A 23605-nucleotide genomic window follows, 5' to 3' on the forward strand; every position below is an offset into this window, starting at 1 on the left:
TTCCGGTTTTGATACCGATTCCTTATTTTATATAAAGGAATTTCATAAACAAATGAGAAAAATATTTTTTTTATATATGTATATTTTTATCAATTACGGAAAGGAAAAATTAATACATAACTTTATCAATCACAATCATAATTAATCAATGATTTTTATATAAATACACATTACATGTTTTGATTAAAAAAACTCCTAAAGAACTATAAATCTCATTTATTGATATATTAAGAAGAAATATCCCTCGGGGAAAATGGCTTTATGAAAAAATTTCCTAAGGAAAATTAGTTTAAAGGAAAATCTCCCGTGGCAAAATTACATAGCGCCATTTTCTTTACCTTCAGTATAAATTTTACACATTTACAAAAAATATTTCATTCTATCTTAATATTCAAACTAAGTTATTCTTATTTTTCGCTACAAACAAAATCAAAGAAAGAGTTACTCTTTTGGTGTTGAAAACATGAAAAATTGAACCTAACAACAAAATACTATCTACATTTTTGTGTTATTGAGCTAATTTTGGGGAAAAATGTCTCAAATTCCGATTAACTATTCTTTGTTGGAGCATTTTTAACGAACGTTTTTATAAAAAATGTCTTATTTCAGCAAATTTTACCAGTCGAATTATCGTAAATACAGGATAGCAAAAACCCATCTATCATCGGAAAATAATCTACGAAGGTCGTTTCGAAAGTCGATGCAAAGTTAAAAAAATGACACAATTGGTGCGTATCGAGGTTATGTTTAGTTAGTAGCATCTCTTAGAAGAACTCATACCAAATTTTAGCTAGATCTAGATTGGTCTATTTCTTTCTGTTTGGCATTAGTTAAAATGTCTTTAAAGGCCTTGGGAACGATTTTGACAAAAAAAATCTTATTTTTACTATTATATATGTACAGAATATGTGACGATAGATCAACATGAAATCGTATTCCCGTCCTTTTGAAAATAGAGCATAATTCATAAGTATTCATAACTTATTACATCGTTTATTTATAAAAGAGAATAAATTATGAAATAGCCATGGTAAATCAAGTCTTAGGAGGGTATCGACAGCTGACAACAAAATATATAGGATATTTTTGTGTTAGCAAGATAATGCTGTTCCATAAGTGCCAAAGTTGATAAAATAAAAATAAAAAAATCCTTTGATTAGAAGTAATTAATTCTTTATGAGTTTATCGAACTTCAAACAGACTAAAAAGGATTATATATGTACGTCATGTCGTGTAAATTTAGTACAAGTTATAACTTGTTTAAATAAATTGTACAACTTGCTACCTTATTTAAAATTATTAATTCTTTTTTTTCTATAACATTACAACTATATTTCAACATATATAAAAAACTATCTCTTGGCCAAATGTCCTCTTCTCCCATAAAATCTAGTCTCCTTCTAATTGATAAATTTGTCAAGTCTTGCATTACCATCCACAGGTTCTTACCACTTCATAGTTGATAAATATTGAACCATCGTTTTTCGACAAAATATACCCATGTCCTTTATCATTTGGATGAACTTAAATTGACCTTTGCCTTTCATTATCTCTAAGTCTTCGTCTGTCTTTTCCTCTAGTTTCATCTTCAGTATTCCTGAACATACAGGGCCTTCCTCAAAAATTCATCCAATCCAAGAGAATAAAAGAGTCCTTCAAAAATCCCGGAAAGATATCATTCCAAGCCCCCGAATGTCTTGATACAATATATTCTTCTCCACGAAATTAGCTTGTTTGGTCCATATTGTATGCACTTTATTTGTTAATCGTTCAGAAAAACCTGTAATCCTCAACAGATGTATGACTTTAGGCACTATTAATATGTTCCATATAAAAATTCTGGAGGGACATTTCTAATGGTAAAGGTAACGTACTTAGACATTATGTTGACAATGACGTTTTCAATCTTTTGTCCATTTTCAAACTCATCAATCCTTTCCAGTGCAACAGACGATCCCAGTATTTCATTGACCTGTACAGCTTCTAACTTTTGAAAGTCTAGTATATTCGAGCAGTTTGTCATAAAGTTTTGATTTCTGAAAACTACCTTTTAATCCAGAAATGTATTTGATTTTTCAAGGATATCGTAGGTACAGTTACATTTGTTTTGCGTCTTCTGAGCATAAAGTAGTCAAGTGGTCTGCAAATGCTTCTACTTTCTTTTCAAAGTTTTCTACTTTAATCCCTTTCATGATAGAACAATTTTTAAATTCTATTATTAGAGGGTTCAATACAATTATGAAAAGACAAGGTGAGATTGGGTCGCCTTGGCGACACCCTTTACTGACTAAGAATCTATTTTTACTTTTTTTTGTAGATTGTGTGGAGGTCACTAATTTCTACCATCTAAGAAAAAAAATTAAAAAGTTATTCTATAGCACATTATTATAAAGTTCAAATTTCCACACTTAGATTACTCATAAATAAATAACAAATGTATAGGTTCAATAGATCAAAATTAAATGATAGCATCATTTAATAGTGAGTAATTAAAATGACGGATATTTTAATTAAATAAAACATAATGAAATGTAGAAATTGTAACTTGTACAATCCGCTGATACATGTTAAACCTTTTACAAAGCATACATATATTATAATTTACAATCAAGGAAGAACTCTTGATTATAATTTATATGTATACTTTTCATGATATTTTAAATTAATTAATTTTCTTTTATTTCGTTTTAATAGAATCATTATTTTACTGTTTACGTTGATGAATCCAATTAACCTTCATCACCTTCTTACAACGGTATTTCAGTTGATTTTATGAAAAATAAAAGGAAGTCATTTTCCGTTGAAATATATAATAGTTTTACTTTTGTACAAATTGGATTTATTGAAAAGTTTTAGAATTATATATGTCTTGAAAAAATACATAATAATGTCCCTTCACAAAGGAATAAGGCTCCGTTTTGTACATCCTTTCAGCAAATCAAGTACTTACTCGACAAAAAAGGGGAAAATCTGGAAGAGTCATGAAAAATCACGTTGATGATGCGTTTTTCAACAGGTTTAAAGGAGTCAAAATCAGATGGAAAAGTCCATACAAGAGAGTAAAGAAATTTCTCAGCTGAAAATAATGATAATGATACGAAGTTCATTCACACGTCATCCCAGTTGTCACTTCAATTCTAACTTACACCGAGCCTATTTAAAAAGAAATATGCTTTCATCAACTTCCTAGAACTACCGGAATACTACGGATACAAGGATGCAAGAGATATCCGCTCATGAAGATGACGTTGAGTCAGGGAAATGGAGACATCAACAATTGAGAACATTCGAATCTAGAGCCCATGTGGAAGGATCCTTTATGAAAACCAGATACCTTATAATCGTTATACTCCTCGGTCTAGTGGTATATTTTGTCGTGATGTATTTGTTTCTCAAGTATATAGAAGTAACTTAAGACTCAATATATTATAATTTATTTAACTGGTGCTCTTTATACCACATTGGATATAAAATCGTTCTTTTACTTTTTATTTCGTTCAATATCAATGATTGTAGATATAGAAATAATACGGGGAAATTATTAATAAATATACTATACTTAATAAATACAATACGAAAATGATTTATTTGGCAATCGTTACAGTAAAAAAAAATAAGCGATTTTAGCTTTTCAATCAAAGAAAATATATATATATATTTGGGGGCACATCTTGGGGGGAGTTATATAAAAAAAACAACAAAGGTGCTTGAAAGACTTATATAGTTTGCGTTTGCAAACAAGTACTGTGGATTTTTAACAGTAATGAGCATATGTATATAAATATATCGAATTTGTACTTACAAAGATATCATAATTATAAAGGGGCGGTGGGAGGGACAAAATAATTTTCTTAGGTGATTTATTTAATAATTAAAAGCAATCATATTTTATTTTTACATACATTAAAAAATATAAATAAATAAACTATAATCAAATAGCAAATTAGGAAGATTTAAAAACATTTCAAAACAAAATTTACTTTTCTCTTTCTTTTTGTTGAAGCATTTAGCCATTCAGTATTATTATTCTTTAAGTAAGAAATCACAGTAAGATAATTAAAAAAACAATGTATATGACAAAGGTATACAAAATTATGACATAAAAAAAAAGAAATAAAAAATCGAAAACGTAAAATACAGGTATAAAAAACAGTTGAGTTTATACCATACATATAAGGAGAAAACATCTTTGAATTTGAATTTCTTTACAAAAAAGTAGTTGCTTGCAGAACAAATACGACAAAAAAAACCGGATAATTTTATCATAAGTTTAAATATTAAAAGCATAGAAAATATTAATATATTTAGTTAAATGATATAAAATCGCTGATTTGAGTGTAGGGAGACTGAGGGACTATTACACGGTGTTTGGGTGGACAATATTCATATTCAAAGTTTAGTAGTAGTAGTCAGACGATCTAAATAGTTGTTTTTTGTACAACTTGTAGTCTTGACAGATCCTAAGGGGATGTTTATTATTACTCTTCCATCCCTTGAAAAATAATCCACGCAAAACCCTCCCAATATTCGAGATCATCATGCTTTCCTCCACGAGGTGAAAGACCAATCGAAACGTACTTACACAGCCTTCATCGATTGTCACGGGTTGGAGTTTATAAAACTTGTTCTCCTTGCCTTTAGAGTCAAGGATCTTGAACACAACCGTGGCTCCACGGATACCATAGGGTTCACTTTCACTCATTCGGAGGATATCATTTGTGATTTTCTCAAATAAGAAAGACGATATCCCCAGGGCGGAAATGCGACTCTTGAGACGTTTGACTAAAAAATTCTTGAGTCCGGGACCACAATGATCCTCATATGTAAAATATGTGGATCCTAGCTCGGATTCAGAAGATATGGAGCTCTCAGTGACAGATCCAACTGAGTCAGATCGCTTGAGACAGTATGGTGGATAATCATCATCGTAGTAATAGTAGGCATCACCTTCCATAGGAACCATTGAGAATTTTAATTTTTTTAGAGATAAAATATGGATTGTACGTCAGAGTACAATGGTAGAATATTTCGTTGAAAGAGAAACACAAAAATTCATAGAACTATAGATAATACAATTTAGTGACGGCCTAATAGTCACTATTCAACAAAAGTAATTCAGACACCTTTACACTCTCCAACAGCTATTCACAGACTGAAACAAGTGTTGCAATATTGTACCCTCTTAAAATAATTCGTTCCTCTTCTAAGGATCAACCAGTAATCATTGAGCTCCCGATAAGACGAAGACTTATCTTTCACACTTTCTTCATAAAGTAACTTTTGAACTAGAGACACCTATGAAACAAAGAAAAAGAAGAATTAAATTACTTGAAATTATAAATAAGTAATAATTATCTTTCCCATAAAAAGAATTTGAATAATATAATAATAACTAATCCAATGTCACTTCCAGACTCTCTTAACAAATAGTACTCAAATGCACATTTTAAATTAATCTTAAAATTATCCTATCCACGTGCTCATATCCACAATATATTAAGTATATTTTTTATGATGACACATTGTGAAATAGGATATTAGTACTGTACATATTAGGTATAAACGGCCTTTTAAAAAAGAAAGAGAGGTTGCGTGAAAAATATGCTAGATAAACTTGCGAAAATTTATTGAGAGTCTTCAAATTCACATTATTGAGGGGAAAAAAAAATCCGTACGTAAGGTCCTACAAAAAAGATCTGATTACTTTTTCAATTTTATTTACAGGGTAGTATTGATATAATATATTTGTGCTAACACTGTCAATCAATTTAGCAAATAATGTATGTTATTTCTAAGTTAAAATGCCAACTTTTATTCATTATTTGACTTATCAACAACAGCTTGACTCTATTGTCATGTGCTTGACAAGTAGAGTCCGTGTATTTTCATAAAAGGAGGAAAAACAGAGCTCTAACCTACGTAGGATTGGTACTACTTTTCCATGCATAATTATTAATTAATTGTTGGGAAAACTTATCGACAGTCAGTCAAATACTGTTACTATAGGAATTTAATTATATTTTGCTAACGTGTAGTAATTGATAGGTGATGATATCAAAAACATAGAAAAAACAAAGATACAAAACAATTGTGTATGATCAATAAAGTCAATCATGTAGAATTTGTTAATATCCCAAAATACATACGGTGTATTTATTGTCCTGAATGTCCAGTAGTTGTAGATACAAAGAGATAGATTTATAATCTATCTAATGGAAGCTCTTTGATGATGGATCATAGATAAATAATCAGGGAACTGAATCAAACTATAATACGTATATATCTATACAACAGCACAATACGAAGAGAAATTAACACAGGGTTCGAGTTCACCAGAGTCCTTACAAAATATAGATATTCCAGTCTCCAAATGAGGAGTTATTGACGTGAAGGGAGTCAGTCCCGCACTCCAAAGCTCACAGCAATCTGAAAGCTTTTTCTTCTTGAAGACAAAGGTTATGAATATCAGGTTTAAAAAAACCGAATAAAATACTAGCCCGTGACGTAGAGCGAGTGTTCGGGAGTGACGTCACAGCACAGGCAAGACAGAACCAATTTTTTCTTTTTTTCTGACGTTTTATTATATTAATATTGGTACAGAGACTGGAGGAGGGGTAGAAGAAACGTCATGAGAGAAAGAAAGAGAGGGAGGAAAAGTTTTTATTATTATAAATAATAGGAATTCGTCCTGTGTGCTCCTGCTAGTAAAATAAAATTAAATTTTCCATTACTCTTTGTTTTCTCTGTTTGAAATCTTCCAATAGCTAGGAATAATAATAAGTACAACAACAATGTTAAGTGCACGCAAACATGAGGTTCTTTGCAAATTATGATGATGAAACATGCATAAATTCTCGTACGCCTTAATAAGGTTGCAATTTTCCTCTTTTCCTCTCTCGTTCTCTTCTTACGAACAGCGCCACATTTAGCATTGGCCATCATGGCTGAATCACAAAGTATGATCATCATGAATCATGCTTCCGAAAAAAATCAGGCTTTGCATTTTACTAAAATATAAAGTACAAGAATCCGGCTAATGGAATGGATTTGAACCACGAAGAAAAGTTGGAATATGTCTCTGCACAAGCCGCAAATTTCTTAAAGTGCAGTATTTAATCACTCATTATGAATTAATACTATCATCTGAGTTTGTTCTATTAAAACTAGATGGATGTTACGGATTTATGAGCAATATAACTCTAGGGAGTAAACTTTATAATGTGCCACAGAGTATTTATAATTTAAGTAATTGTATAAAATAGTCAAAAATATCAATCATTCATGGGGTGATGTTCAATTATTGAATTATCCTCCTCTCAAGTGCTTCATTTAAAATTGTTCATCGCATTTTGTTGCTCAACTTGTACAACTTACTTATACAAGTCACAACTTCTATACAATATATATGTAATGTATAAGTTGTAACTTGTAACCGCAAATTGTACAAGTTGAAATTTCTTCCTCATTAAATATATTATTTAATTGCAATATTGAGCATTCTAATTATCAACTCTAGATTGATACTATCCCTTCATTTTGATCTATTAAAATTACATGATTATATTGGATTTATGAGTAAAATAACTGGTGGGATTTGAACTCTTTATAATGTCCCTTATAATACTTATATTTTAGTCATTTGTATTGCTATAGTCAAAAACTACAGCATTAATAAATGGATCATCCATGGGGCATTCAATTATTGCATGATCCTCATCCCAAGTTCTGTAAATCCTTCATCTAAAATACGTATCCTCAGAGTTGGTTGCAACTTGTACAAAATGACAACTTGTACATACCATTTATATAGGCTACATTATTATTTGGTATGGTTTCTATAGACTTCTTCTCCTTGACAACAAGGAGAAGAAGAGAATGGAGTAGGTATGTTATATGTACATAAATATATTTACATACAAGTAGATAATAATATCATGTATTGTACTTGATCCCTACCTCTCACTAGTCCCTTCTACCCCCTTGCGCCCCCGGTACAGTACACCTCCTTCCTTGCTTGCTTCCTTCCTTTGTTACTTGGTTAGCAGGAGCATCTCGATCGATTAGGGATGTCAGATGTGTACGTGGATTATTTACTTCCTCACGAGTGCGTTTCCCTTTTTTTAAATAAGGGGAAAAATTTTCTCTTAGTAACAAACGAAACGCTTCCATCCAACCTTCGAGACAAAGACCTAACATATGTGTCCCATCAACATAAAAACAATCTATAATTATTTTTCTCAAAATTGAGGGTGGATTCCTTTGTATTCTTCTTCGAAGGATCCTCCATTTCTATCAACAAATAATTCTTATTAAACCAATTGGTGCGCACCAAATTTCACTTAAAGTTCCCAAACTTATAAATAAATGACAGATTTGATATATTTGACACTTGGGTCATAAGTACCTTAAATCAAATAAAGGTTATAAACCAGGGGGCACCAAACTTTTTAAAGCTGAGAGCTACTTTGTTATTCCCAAAATTATTGAGGGCGACCATTCTCCAAAAATATGTATTAACGAAATAAGAAATCAAAGGCATATTTTAAGAAAAAGTCGAGTGAACGACTATGAAGAAGCCAAATGGCGACTGGGTGCCGCAGGCGACCTCTCTTCTAAATTATGATTAAAATTCTTGGGAATCTACAGTTACTCCACAAATAAACACAAATATGTCTATTTAATATTGGGCTGTAATTGAAATAAATAAAAAATGAGGATTATTTCCTTTTTCTGTTTTTGTTCAAGATTGTTTTTATATTGACGCACCGCATATTCTTCTTTGTTCACTTCAAAAGTAAAAAAAAAAAAACTACAGACAAAAAAAAACTAGACATCGTTTACAAGCTGTATACAAAGCCTCTCCAAGGGGTCTAGAATAATAATAACTGTTCATGATTGGAACAAGCTTTCAACAACCCCAATTTCTGGATATTATATTATATTATACTATAATATTTTCTAAAATCAGGTTAAATAGTAGAGCCTTGCATCTATTTAGTTATAAATCAGCTGTTTCAAAAGAGAGTGAAATAAAACACTTTTCTTTTAAAGGATATTGACAAAAGTAGAAAGATAAGTTTTTAGAAATTTTATCTTTTAATTGTTGATTTTTTTCGCAAACATACAATGTATATGTACATAATATTCAAATGTTACTAATGGGAAATAGCTTTATTGCTTTTATTAATCATTATTAGCCAATAACCTAAAATAATAAAAATCCCAAAATATATTTGTGATTAGTTTAATTCATTTCCCCAACTGCATTTGGTATTTATTATTCAATAATTGTTCGTTTAATGTTCATGGCTTAAAAATGACAAAATCAACAAACAATATTCAAAAAACAGCCACCCGGCTGGAGAGGTTGTAGCCCTCCACTTAAAGAATTTTTGCTTTTAAGTAGATACTTTGAAATATCCAAAGAAATTACTTAGATAATTCTGAAAATTTGAAGTATTGAATATTTTTAATTTAAAAAAAAAAATTATATTGGAAATTTAATTTTTTGTGAATATCCGTGGACTTTTGAATTTTTTTTCTCCAAATAACTTAAAATTAAAAAAAAAAAATTGGTTTTTTGTTTTGGAAAAAATATAATTTTTTTGTCAAAAACAGGATCTTTGTAATTTTTTTCAAAAAACTTTATATTAAAAATTTAAATTTTGAAATTTTGTTACAAAAAATTAGATTTTTCAAATTATTTTTCAGGAAAATGTAATTTTTTAGATTATTTTCAAAGAAATTCCAAAAAACAACCCCTTCCCCCCAAATATAATCCTGGGGACAGTCCTGACCAATCAATCTTCAGAACACTGATTCGGAGAAATGAAGCAGAAATATCGACAGCTGACAACAAAATATAATGTATTTTTTATTTTGTTATTAAGGTAACGCCGTGAAAAAAGCCAAAATTTGAATAGGAAGCCTGGAATTGACTGCAATAGATCTATGAAATACTGGGTCCTATTTATACTATATGAAGTAAGAAGTAGTTTTTGTTTAATATTGTTTTTATATTGACGCACCACATATGCATATTGGAGGAAGAACATGGGTGTCCGCAGAATGTGGACTGTAGGGGCTTAGCCCCTTAAATTAAGGAAATTTTGTATTTTACTATAATTTTTTTTGCTCAGCATGAAACAATTTTACGCAAAAATTTGGGGAAGAATTTGTTTCCAAAAAAAGAAATTATTTGTGAATCTGTGGGTTTTTGAAATTTTTTCCCAAAAAATTTAACATTTGATATTTAATTTTTTTTTAAATGATTAATTTGTTTGTAAACAGCTGTAGATTTTTGAATTTTTTTTAATATTGGAAATTAAATTTTGAAATTTTTTTTTTAAATTTAACACTTGAAACTTAATTTTTTAATTTTTTTTTTAAATGATTAATTTTTTTGTAAACAGCTGTAGATTTTTGAATTTTTTCTCCAATAAATTTAATATTGGAAATAAAATTTTGTAATTTTTTTTCTAATAAATTTAACATTTGAAACTTAATTTTTAAATTTTTTTTTAAAAGTTTATTAATTTTTTTGTGAACAAATGTAGATTTTTGAAATTTTTTCCAAATAATTTAATATTGGAAATTAAATTTTGAAATTTTTTTTTAAAAAAAGCAATTTTTAAAATAATTTCTGATCCCCCACGGGGTTTTTAATTTTTTATTTAAATTTTAAGTTTTGGATATTTAAAAAAAAATCAAAACCAAGCATCCCCCCCAAAAAAAATAAATATATATATATATTATCATGCGGATACCCCTGAAGAAGGAAGTTAAATGTGTATATCTTGACAAAAAATAATTCAAAAATTTTGAATATCTAATATGCAGAATCAAACCTTTTCTTACAAGCTCAATAACAGAACTATTGAAGAATATGTAAGAACATTCTGGCTACATTTTTGGACAATGTAAGGTATTTTTAATCTTTAATCTTTTAGAAGAATCTTAGAAGTCTTAAAATAACAAAAATAAAATATCAGAAATATTCTGTTTACATGACATTCCTATATATTGAATTCAATTGATTAGTTTTAAAAACAATGGATGGCTAATTAGGGAAGTTGTAAAATCCTTTAGATGTCAATTGGGTGAGACAAAAAGTTTAACAGTTAAATCAATACAAGTAATTTTTTAGTTATTTGTTTGGATCAGTGAATTTAAGACCGTTAAACATATATGTTGATTGGAAACCAATAGGTAATTCAGTCTTTGTTAAACAAGGTGATTATTTAGAGAAGGAGGCAGAATTGTGACTATGATTTACTATGATGATGTTTTTTTTTTTTTTGGGGAGGGGGCTTTTTTGACAGAGTACCACACAAATTAAGGAATTTTTGTATTTTACTAGAAAATTTAAAATTGGGAATTTAATTTTTCAAATTTTTTTCAAAAAAGTTAATTTTCTGTAAATGAGGATATATATATATATATTTTTGCTGAGTTTTCGTTGAATATTGTTTTTATATTGACGCACCACATATGCATATTAGAGAAAGAACATGGGTGTCTGCAGAGTGTGAACTGTAGGGGCTGTAGCCCCTAAATTAAGGAACTTTTGCATTTTACAAATTTTTCTCCACAAAATTGAATAATTGATATCTTTTTCAAAAATTTTATATTTAAATATAATTTTTGAATTTTTTTTTTAAATTCTTAATGTTAAATTTTTTTCCTGCAAATTTGAGATGTGAAATTTTTTCCTAAGAATTGAATAAGTTACTTTTTTCCCCTAAAAATTTAATATGTTCAATCTTTTTCAAAAAAAATAATTTTTTGTGAATAGCTGTGAATATTTGAAGTTTTATTCCAAAAATTTAATATTTGAAATTTGTTCTGAATAGCTTTGTTTGTTTTTTTTTTTGAAAAATTTAATTTTTTGAAATTTTATTTCAAAAAATTAATATTTGAAATTGAATTTTTTAATTTTTTTTCAAAAAAATTCCATTAACCAAGTCCCACAAAAATATAATACTGAAGACGCCCCTAAGAAGAGACAAAAAAGGGTAGAGTGCGATGATTCTGGCGCTACTGACTCGCATCTTCTCCTTTAAATAGCGTTTTAGCATCTGGTACCCACTTGTTTCATCTAATAGCGGCGTGGCATCCCTTCCTTCTCACAGCACGAAATATTTTACAAAGAGAGACATAATATATTGAGGGATTAATTAAACCTTTTCGTTAATGAAACAAGATGATACATTTTCTTTTTTAGTTAAAAAAGGAAAATTATTTTCAGAACTTTTCTTTTCAAAAAAATGTTATAGGCCAACAAATTTTATAAATTTGTAGTCTAGGGACGGTAATAGTTACATATGGTGTCTACATTGAATTTATAGTCGCTCAACGGCCCCTTATGAGGTACACCATGCAGTTTGAGAAGTCTCAACAATTTTCTGAGTTGCAATTTATTATAGGCGACTAATTTTGAAAGAATTACTTTTCTTAGTTAGAAAAGACGAATTGAAAAAGAAAACGATTGACGATAGTGATAAAAATGGCCATGACCTCTATGGTTTGGGAGTCAACTGTCCAGTCCACACTATTCGTTTTTAAGGATGTATTTGAGGACTTAATCTCTCTCTGATGAAAGTGTGTTATTATATTTTTTTAATTAAATATAAACTTTTTCAAGCCTTCCACACAACAAATAACACCTGCAATACAGCTATCGAATACAGAAAGAAAAATAGTCACCAAGACTGTATACCTTCTAGAGTCGTCATATGTTCAAATATACAAAAGAAACAAAATTAGTGATGAATCAAATACTTGCAAATGTGAATTATCACATATTACTATTAGAAATATTTGTTTCGCAGCGTCCATAAAATAATAAATTTTAATATTCACATCCAAATTGACAGATTTCAATGTTTATATATTAATTTTGTAATATTCAACACATTTCTTAGGTAAGTGATTCCCAAACGGGGGTTTCAAGAAAGGAGTCATATACAATGTATGTGCTTAAGGTTTTGGCCATCTTCCGCCTCTTTTTCCCATGATTTCATTTACTAGGCATTTCTTTAAGTGTCTTTCTTTATTAAGTACACGATTTCAACCACTGCCCCTCTCTTATCTGCGTATACTTTGTACATAACCTCAAATTTATCTTTTTAAGTTATAAAAAACTATTTTAGAATAAAATTATTTATTCAAATATTTAGGAAAAAGTTCCCCGAAAAATTACGTAAACGGGCTCTGAAGTGAAAAGATTGAAAATTATGGGATGGGATTTTTGTAGAGTGCAAGTGGCAGGCCAGAGAGAGGGGGGGGGGGGGTAATTGAATTACAGTTACAAAGAGGAAAATCTTCTTCATTTGAAATAGCATCTGCGCAAGGACACTATCTTCATTATATTTACATACATATACCCCGTCCGTAGGGAGTGGATTGAATCCCTCCCCAATTAAAGGAATTTTTGTTATTTACTTTTGTTTTGATAGCTATGGATTTTCAAAAACAAAAAAAAAAAAAAAAAAAAAAATTTTTTTAATTTATGTGAATAGCTATAGATTTTTGAATATTTTTAGAATTTTTGGGGAAAAAATTTCTAAAAATTTAATTTATCAAAATTTTTTTTGCCAAAAAATTTTACATTTTGGATTTGGAAAAAAAAAAAATTAGCAACCAAGCTCACCTCCCCCAAAAAAAAAAAAAAAAAATTCAAACCGTAAAAATTGAATGATTATGGCAATGATTATGTATAAAGTAAGAACCTTTTTTGTCAATAAATATTTCAATTAATTCCTTGATTGATGATATATCAGTTAGATCTTGGTATTGTTATTTACCTTCAGATCTACAAATTTACACCAAAGATAGGCGATAATTCTCTTTTTTCTGAGGGAAATGTTATCATAATATTATAAGACAAAATAACAATTCACATATTAAGAAATTCCAAATTTTGATATTTGCATAAAACATCAAATTTTGACATCAGTGGCATCCACGGGGGGTGGGCTGGAGGGCTTGTAGCCCCCAAAAAAAAAAAAAAAAAAAAAAATTAAGGAATTTTTGTTTTTTACAAGAAAATTTAATATTTGTAATTTTTTCCCCAAAAAATAGGTTTTTTTTATAAACAACTATTAAAAATTCAAATTATTTGAGAATAAATAACTTTTGATTTTTTGAATGTCTGATTTATTTATCCAAAAAATTTAATCTGTCAAATTGTTTTCCAAATAAATTTTAATTTTTATAAACAGCTGTGCATTACTGAAATTTTTTCCGAAAAATTAAATTTTTGTAATTAAAAAAAATTATGCAAAACCTACACCCCCCACAAAAAAAAAACCATACATATCTACATATATAATCTTGCAAAAGCCCCTTTTTCGCTTCCCTTTTTGCAAATCCATATCCGCGTTTTTAGATGTTCGATTCGATCCATAACTATTATGCATTAAGTATGCCTATTCAACTGACATGATTGCGTGTGATGTTGAAACAAATATGATAATATGTTAATAAATATAACAGCTCATTGCATTCCGCTTACTTCAGATTATATGTACATAATTACAGAAGCATTACTTACATCTCGTAATGTATCTAGGTAAGTATTGTAAACAGACAGTGTGTATAACTAAAGTTGTACACACTGTCTGTTTACAATGGTAGATAATATGGAAATATATTTATTACACGGTTCTGCATCAAATATTTAATTGCTGATGATGAAATACAAATGTGTTTAGGCGTTTAAATAACTCATTATCAAATAAATTTTTTGTAAGTATGTATAAATAAGTAAACCCCCCTAATCAATTTACAATCCTGTGGTTACCTTTATTACCTCACGCAACCTCTCACCCAAAAAGAAAATGTCCGGGAAGAGACCTGCAATGACATCTATTAAATTTTTTTTGGAAAAAATTTCAAATGTTACAATTTTTTGGAAAATTTTTCCCAAAAATTTGAAGAAGTAGGGAGGTATCTTACCGCCGTCGGACTCCACGACGCCGAGGACCATGACCTTAGCTGGATGTTTATATCTGAAGGCTCACTCGAACTAAGCTCTAGATTCAGCCAAGAAGGGATCACAACTGCGTCCACTGTGAAGATGATCTTGTAAATCTTGTGTGACGTTTTCGAGGACCGCACATTACAAGTATTTAGGACTGATACGCAGAACTGAACTGTCGTCTTTCGTCCTAAATAAGGATTGATACAACCAGGGGTGTCTGCAAGCTGTGGGCTGGAGGGGCTGTAGCCCCAAAATCAATAAATTTTTCCTTTTACAAATATTTTTTTTGTCATTAGGGCAAAAATGGCAGCAGAGCAAAAAATTATTTATATGAAATTTTTTCATAAAAATTTAATTTTTAAAAATTTTTTTCTCAAAAAATTTCATTTTCCGTAAGTTTATATAATTTTTTTTTAAATTTTTGGATATTTTATTTCAAAAATAATCCAAAAATCAAGCCTCTCCCGAAACATAACCCTGCGGCTGCCCTTAGTTTTTATATTGTAGATTTTGTGGCTAAACCTTTTTTAATGTTCTAGAAAAAAGGGTCTGTTGCAATTGTCTCTAGTCTTCCTAAAATGTACATACATATTGCATAAGTACCTTTTTAATATATAATATATTTATATAAAATACACGTTACGTTTACTTCAGAATTTATACTCCACTCTTGTATTTTTAGATCGTAAATTTAAAGACATAAGCACATAATTAAATTATGTATCTCAAATTACATGTCCTTGGTAGAGGTATGTGACTTATTAATGAAGAGTTTGACTCATTGGATGGAATGACTTTTAAACACTTTAGCTAGTGTGGGAGGTTCCAATACTACAATAATTCAAAAAATCATATAAGGGATTTCAAAAATATAATACTTGAATGAAATTATTATTGGCAAATGCACGTTACTCTTATATGACAAAAATACAAATCTATTTTGTCATTCTTTGTTTCTGAGTCAGAGTTTAAAAATGTCATTTTTTGTATTTAATTATGGAGAGAGAGAGAGGTATTATAAATAATATGCAGCATGTCAACACAAAGTCAAGCTAGAATTATTTGCCTCAAAATTGAGTGTGGATTATATTTTGTATTCTTCTCCAAATATTTGTACATTTTTACAAACAAATTATTCTTATTAATACTTAAGCTGCCTAGCGAATTAAACTTGATTTAGCCAAAATTCATCGTCACAATAAAGAAGAACGAGAATTTAATACATTTTTGAAAAGGGCTATATCAGGGCCAATATAAGTTTTTAAAATCAAATAATTGTTCAAAACATTGGCAAAAATTATAGGATATATTAACAAATCCCAAAAGTTTGGATAATAAGCCTACAATTGTATTCAAATATGTATTTGAAATATTAGGCTGCCAGCCTTTATTATTAAATCATCTCTACTATGCTTAATTTTGAGAGGTGAAGAGTCATTTTTTTAAAAGAAAATTTCCTATAAGCAATCTTGGAGAACGCATAATTAGCTGTCAATTTGGTAAAAAAAACATGTTTCTAGTCGGCACCCTGAAAAAAAAGTAAATGAAGAGGATTAAAATTACAGCGCTTCTCCACGCAGGATTCTCCTAAAAGGCCATTTTGGAGCAGACTAGGGCTTCGAAGAAGACTCTTTACAATGTCTCAATGCAGTTGAAGAACGGAAAGGACCTTGGAACCTCTCCCAGAGCAGGCAGAAATCCCTCCGTGTCTGTCAACCACCTGAAGTCGGCCTTCAAGACAAAGACAAATTCCTCAATGGCGGACAATGTCAAGAAGAGGAAAAAGTTCCCATGAGCGGTGTTCAGGGTTCTAAAAATCGCAAGAGGAAAGTATCTCTGGCGTATTCCACAGCCTCTGTTGACTCAACCACCAACCACCTTCCGTCTGCCACAGTGTCTAGACCACAATCCCCTAGACTATTTATCTAGGCACACGTGTAGTCCAAGTCCTGATGGAAACACCACAACAGCAAGTGAGCCCTGAACCCCTCGGTCAACAAGGCCTGGGTCTTCATGAGCGCCAAGTACATCCAGATGCAGATGATGGTGGATACATTTACTAAAACATGTTCTTTGGGTTTCAATTAATAGTTAATAAACTTTTTTCCTCATTCACCCAGGATCCTGCAATGGACTTCAATACTTTGTGTGTTAAAATGGGTAAATATGAATGGTTGGTCGAGTATATCAAGTATAATAATAAATTGGGATTTTTTCATTCTCTTGATTTTTATTCATGGCTGTTATTATGTTGACACACAACATATCTAAAATGGATTGGACTCAAGTTTCCTCAGGAAATAAAATAATGAACAACCATGATCCTATTGGAACTAAAATGTCTGACAATAATAAAAAAGAGTCATTTCGGGGTTGGAAATTTGATTTATGTACAACTAAACAATTGATAGATTTGTGTATGTGTCATTCAATTCAGACAACAACAGGATATATTTCATTATTTTATTATTCAAAATAGCAAACACATCTGCTGGCATGTTTTTATATTATATTATGCCCTCTTTCTCTATAAAAAAATGTATTCATTCATAGATTCCTTAAAATGACTCGGATATATCTAATGTACATACACCTAATGTGGTGCATCAACTCAAAAACAATCTGGAATAAAAACTAGAAAAAGGAGAAAATCCTAATTAATATTTTTAATCAATATATATGAGAGTCGGTTGAAAAGTCCATGAAAAGTCTGAGAGATGCCACTACTGGCGCGTATCAAGGCATTGTTTAGTTAGTAGCATTTCTTGGAAGAACACACAACAACTTTCAGCCAGATTGGTCAATTTCTATATGATTGGCATTCCTTCCAAATGAAAAATCGGCTGGAAAGATTATGACAACTGTCTTTTGGAATCGCATAGAATAATCCTCATAGAAAAGGATAAAACTTTTACAGGTGCATATTATTCATGATTATTGTACCATTTGAAAAGCGAGCTGCAAGAAAAACGCCCACGGTTGCCCACCAAAAAGTCCCTTTCCACCACGACAATACACCAGATCACAGCTCGGTAGTTGTTGTCGCAAAATTAATGGAAATAGGGTTCCAACTCGAGATGCCCTCAGCGTTAGCAATCTCACGAACCTTCACTCTTCTGTCATCCATTACCAAATCATCCATTTTATCAATGATTTCTGTAGTAGACACCTCAACGTCCAGAATGTTCAGCTTCACTTGTGCCCATATGGTCGCTCTGAAAATTTTAAAACCTCCAATAAACTATTCTAATCGAAGGTGTTGAGTCTGCATAATGTTTATCAAGCTTATTTTTAGTCTCCTGAGGCGTTTTACCTTTCATAAAGTAATATTTAATGAGCACAGGAAATTCTTTTTTGTCATTTTTTGAAAATCTCTCCACTGACTGATTCAGACTAAGAAATAGACTGATCTGGCTGAAAGTTTGTGTGTGTTCTTCCAAGAGATGTTACTAAATAAAAATAACCTTGATACGCGACAGAGTTTTGCACGGACTTTTCAAAAGACCCTCGTAAGTTAAATTCGTTCATTGCCGGAGCTCGTAAGTCAAAGCAATTTATACCAAAATAAATAACTAAACAAAATTAAGCTTGAAGTAACTAATTCATGCTATGTAATTATAACCATTTCCCAAATATGTACGTAAATAAAAAAAATATAGTCAAGCAAAAAAAATCCCTCATTTATTTGAAAAGAAGAGCCTTTTGGATCATTGGAGCAGATTACCTGAGTAAGAATAATTTCTGCCATTTAATTCCTTTCAGTCTACAGGATCGATCGATATATCTATTAGGATCCATTTGATTATCAAAATATTATGTATTTATATACATGAGATTGCTTTTACTGTGGGCATCTCTAGTTGGAATCCGAGCTGGTGCATTGTCGTGATGGAAAATGATTTTTTTGTGGGTCAATCTTGGCCGTTTTTCTTGCAGTTCAACTTTCAATTGGTCCAATTACGATTAATAATATGCATGGAGTAATAGTTTTATCCTTTTCCCGATAGTCGATGAGGATATTTCCTTGCGAAAAACAGTCTCCATGATCTTTACGGGCAATTCTTCGATTCAAACGAATGCCAAACAAAAAGAAATACACCGATCTGGTTGAAACGGACTTTTCAAACGACCATTGTATGTCTGTTGGGCAATCTATTATTGTATGTATATATATTCAGCCACTTTTTGATAAATGCTCATTATTCAGAGATCAAGCGATAATATATATAAAATAAAGGCACATTAGTTAACGAATGCATAAAAAGTCTCAAGTAGGTACTACTGATATCATCCATTCCTCATTCTTACATTTGTATCATGATGAACTGATAATAAAGCCATTCAAAAATAAAAAAAAGTATGGTAAGGATATATTTGATTCTAAAAATAGATGATATGTTGCTTATTAACACAAAAGCAAACTGCAATGATTTTCCTCATAATGAAGAGTGTATTTGTATTTTTAATCTTATTCAAATTATTGTCAATTTCTATCAACAAGGATTATTCATATTTACCCTGTATAGGTCCCACAAATTGTACTTAGAGTAGCCAAAGTTGATCAACATAATAAAATATTGAGATATTAGTAGATTATATTTGAATTAGTTCTAAACTATAGTTAAAATTATAGCTGTAACCCTCCTCAAATTAAGGAATTTTTACTTTTTGCTTTAATTGTTTTTTGGTAGGATGAAAAAAAAATTACAATAAAAAACGGGTAAAAATTTTCATAAGGGCAAATGATTCAGCAGAAAAAAATATGTACTGTTTGATTTTTTTCCAAAAAATTTAATAATTTTGAATTTTTTTGCAAAAAAATTAATATATATATTTTTTTTTTTTCAAAAATTTAATATTTTGGAATTTTTTTTCAAAAAATTTTATTATTTGAAATTTGTATAAAAAGCTGTGGAGTTTCGAATTTTTTTTTGCACAAACCTTAATTTTTCATTTTTTTTTGGTATAAAATTTAATTTTTTTCCAAAAATTAAATTCTTATAAGCAGTTGTGGATTTTTGAAATTTTTTTCCAAAAGATTTAATTGCTTGTGAGTAGCTGTGGGTATTTGAATTTTTTTTTTTAATAGCTGTGGATTTTTGGGAAAAAAAAACATCAAAAAACATAGTATTTGATATTTCGTTTTTGAATTTTTTTTCCAAAAAAATAAATTTTCTCTAAATAGCTAAGAATTTTTCAATTTTTGTTCACCAAAAATTTTATATTTCAATTCTGTTTTCCAAAAACCAAATATATATAATCCTGTGGACGTGCTGTGTCCCCATTCCTTCTAGTGAGTCCAGAATTAAACTATTCTTAATAATCAAAATCCACCCAATGAAAATATGTATTCTTTTAATGATATTTTAATCGCTGATCCTCGTGCCTCAGGAAACCGCAGACTTTTTTTGTTCAGATATGTATTTATGTGTGTAGTATGTTAATAATGTAACCACAAATAATGGGATCATGTCGTGGGTGCTCCTTGCTATGTACATAAACAATAAATACACGATTTTTTTCTTCATGATAATGACAGAAATAGGGCAAATAGAGGCATGCCAAGTGTTTAGTTATTTGTATGTATTTTAATAGGGGCATCCGTAGGGGCTGGGCTGAAGAGGCTGTAGCCCCCCCCCCACCTTCCAAATTAAGGAATGTCTGCTATTTATTAAAAAAATTAATGTATCAAAATTTAAATTAATATTCCAATTTTTTTTTCCCAAAAAATTTAATTTCCTCTATATAGCTATGAATTTGAGAATTGTTTTTCCAGAAATGTAATATTTGAAATTTAATTTTTGAATTATTTTTTGAAAAAAATTAATTTTTCTAGAAAAGCAATGGATTTTATAAATCTTTTTTCAAAAAATTTAATTTTCTGTGAATAGCTATGGAATTTTGAAATTAAAAAAAAATTAATTTTTGAAATTTTTTTCCAAACAAAACAATTTTTTTTTTTTTTTTTGGAAACAGCTATGAATTTGTGAAATTTTTTACAAAAATTTAATTTTTGAAATTTGTGGACTGTGGATATTTTAAATTTTTTGTGAAAAAAATTAATATTGGAAATTTTTTCAAAAGAATTTAACTTTGTCTGATCACCTATGGATCTTTGAAATTTTATAGTTTTTTGAGAATAATTCAGGATTTTTGAAATTTTTTTTAAATATTTAATTATTTGTGTATAGCTGTAGATTTGTAAAAAAAATTGGAAAAAATTTAATATTAGAAATTTTTTTCCAAAAAATTTATTTCTTAAATTAAAGAATTTTTTCATAAAATGTCCAAAACCCAATGTAACTCTTTTATCATCTATAAATATACAATATTATAGTGGCGAAAGCAACATAGAGGCCAAAAGCGTTCAATATTATAAGTGCATGGGTCCTAAATATCATTTAGCATCTCCCACCGTATGTAATTCAATGCTGTTCACAAAAAATAAAATTTTTTGTACAAAAATATAAATTATAAAATTTTTAAAATAAAAATTTCAAATAATTAATATTTTATAGAAAATTTTAAACATCCATAGTTATTCACAGAAAATGAGATTAAATTTATAATATAAATTTTTAGAAAAAAAAGATTCAAACATTAAATTTTCTAATAAAAAAACAAAAATTCCTTAATTTGGATGGGATAACCCCTCCACCCACGTCCTGTGGGAACTCTTGAGTTATGTGCAACTTGTTAAATATTCCTTCAAAATCTCAAGTACCCCCTGGAGTGCCTCCATTTGAGAACTACTGCTCTAGTGGATAGGAAGTGTATTGTGTTTCTCTAGTGGATAGGAAGTGCATTCATCATTGTCTTTCCTCCCTTACAAATAAAGCTTGGATTGAAATAAGTTCGTATAAGATATTGATCACAGTAGTATGTTCAACTTTGGGATTAGTTTCTTTCACAAGGATCCCACGCCACCTCCTGGCCAGTCTGCTCGAGGACTGCATGAAAATCCTCACATGGATCAAGGCTGATATTTTTGAGTTTTGTAAATTTATTTAAAATTGTTATAAAGACCTATATTTCAAAAACTTGATGATGGACAAAGCTGAATTCATATTCGTAATGAACAGCCCACATTTAGACAGCAGTTGTCGTAAATCCCACAAATATTGTGCTGACCTGTGTATTAATTAAACAAAACCAGGATGAGAGTAAGATTATTTATTTTCCCCTCATATTGATTAAGTAAAATGTAATACTTTACTGATGTATTGGCAAACGAAAAAATGTATTTATAAATAGTGTTTGCAATTTTTACTCGAATTCAACTATCTACGAAAATTGAAAATGTGTGTTATAACTAAATAAATGTGTATTTTCAATTTTTTTTTTAAGTTATTGTAAAGGCTAAATTTTTATCAATTCATTAAAAAACATTAATAACTAAGATGGGACGATTAATCGGAAACAGAATAAAAATCGGGTTTCTTTCTGAATTGGCATCAGGAAAATAATGAATTTCGGATTTCTTATTTATTAAATTTAACTATTTATTACTTTTCTAAGTTATCAAATTATTTTTTCAAAAAAAAAAGAAGTTTTTTTTTTCCAATTTTTTTTCATTTTCCCTAAAAATTTAATTTTCCAAATTTTTTAATTTTTCATTTTTTTTTCCAAAAAATATTTAATTTTTTTTTTTAATTTTCTTCCTAAAAAATTTATATTTTGGTATATAATTGTGGACTTTTGAATTAAATTTAAACCTCAAATCGTATATTTGAATTTTCCAAAAAAATTTAGATTTTGTTCAAAAAAGTCCAAAAACCAAAAAACTCCCCGCATAAAAAAAATTAATTTTTTGTGAACAACTGTGGATTTGGAAAAATAAACCACGAACCGCCCCTAAAATATAATCCGGTGAATGTGTTTGCATTGGTATTTTTAACTATTTCTTAAAATATTAAAAAATTGGAATCGGGATTTTTTTTTAATCGTCCCATCACTAAAAATTATATTTATGTAATTTCTGACCAATATTTTGTAAAAATAAGACATAACATTTGGAATTTCTTGGGTAATTTTGACAAACGTATAAATATAAAGAATGAATTGCCAATAATATTGCATTAGAATATTTATAAATTACAATTTAAACGTTTAAAGGATCTAAAAAAAATTGTTTGCTTACATTTGAGAGAAATTTTCTGTAGCTAGTTTGATCAGGGGCGTCTGCAGGGGCTGTAGCCCTTCCCAAATTAAGGAAGTTTATGCTTTTACTACAAAAGTGTAATATTTGAAAAAAAAATCAAAAAAATTAATATAAAAAATTTAATTAAATTTTCCATATTTTTTTGCCGAAAAATTTAATTTTTCAATTTTTTTTCCAAAAAAATTAATTTTCCGTGAAAAGTTCTACTTAGTGCTTTTATTACAAAATTAAATACTTATGAAAAAATAATTGAAAAATCCACATTAAATTTTTTGGAAAACAATTGCAAAAGTTCATAGATTTTCATAAAAAATTTCAAAAATTTAAATTTTTTGCTCTGCGGCATCATTTGCTCGAATAATGAAATAATTTCTAGTAAAAAGGAAAAATTCTTTAATTTTTTTTTTTTTTTTTTGGCTGGAGGGCTGTGGCCCCTCCAGCCCACTTCCTGTGGACGCCCC

General features: G+C 29.3%; 1 protein-coding gene across 3 annotated transcripts in view; it reads right to left on the reverse strand.

Moving 5' to 3' along the window:
* Nucleotides 1-3426: 3426 nt before the first annotated feature.
* chrb (charybde) overlaps nucleotides 3427-23605 on the reverse strand; it is a 28267-nt gene continuing 8088 nt past the window's right edge. For 2 of the 3 annotated variants that reach the window (XM_071888065.1, XM_040712286.2), the window contains exon 2: nucleotides 3427-5295. In XM_071888065.1, coding sequence (XP_071744166.1) covers nucleotides 4397-4963 — 567 coding nt within the window. In that variant the 5' untranslated portion in view covers nucleotides 4964-5295 and the 3' untranslated portion in view covers nucleotides 3427-4396. Of the gene's footprint in view, nucleotides 5296-6146; nucleotides 6624-23605 lie in introns of those variants that run through there. The other variant, XM_040712285.2, reaches the window with a different exon arrangement.

This window comes from Lepeophtheirus salmonis, chromosome 5 (genome assembly GCF_016086655.4).
Source record: "Lepeophtheirus salmonis chromosome 5, UVic_Lsal_1.4, whole genome shotgun sequence".
NCBI lineage: Eukaryota > Metazoa > Arthropoda > Copepoda > Siphonostomatoida > Caligidae > Lepeophtheirus > Lepeophtheirus salmonis.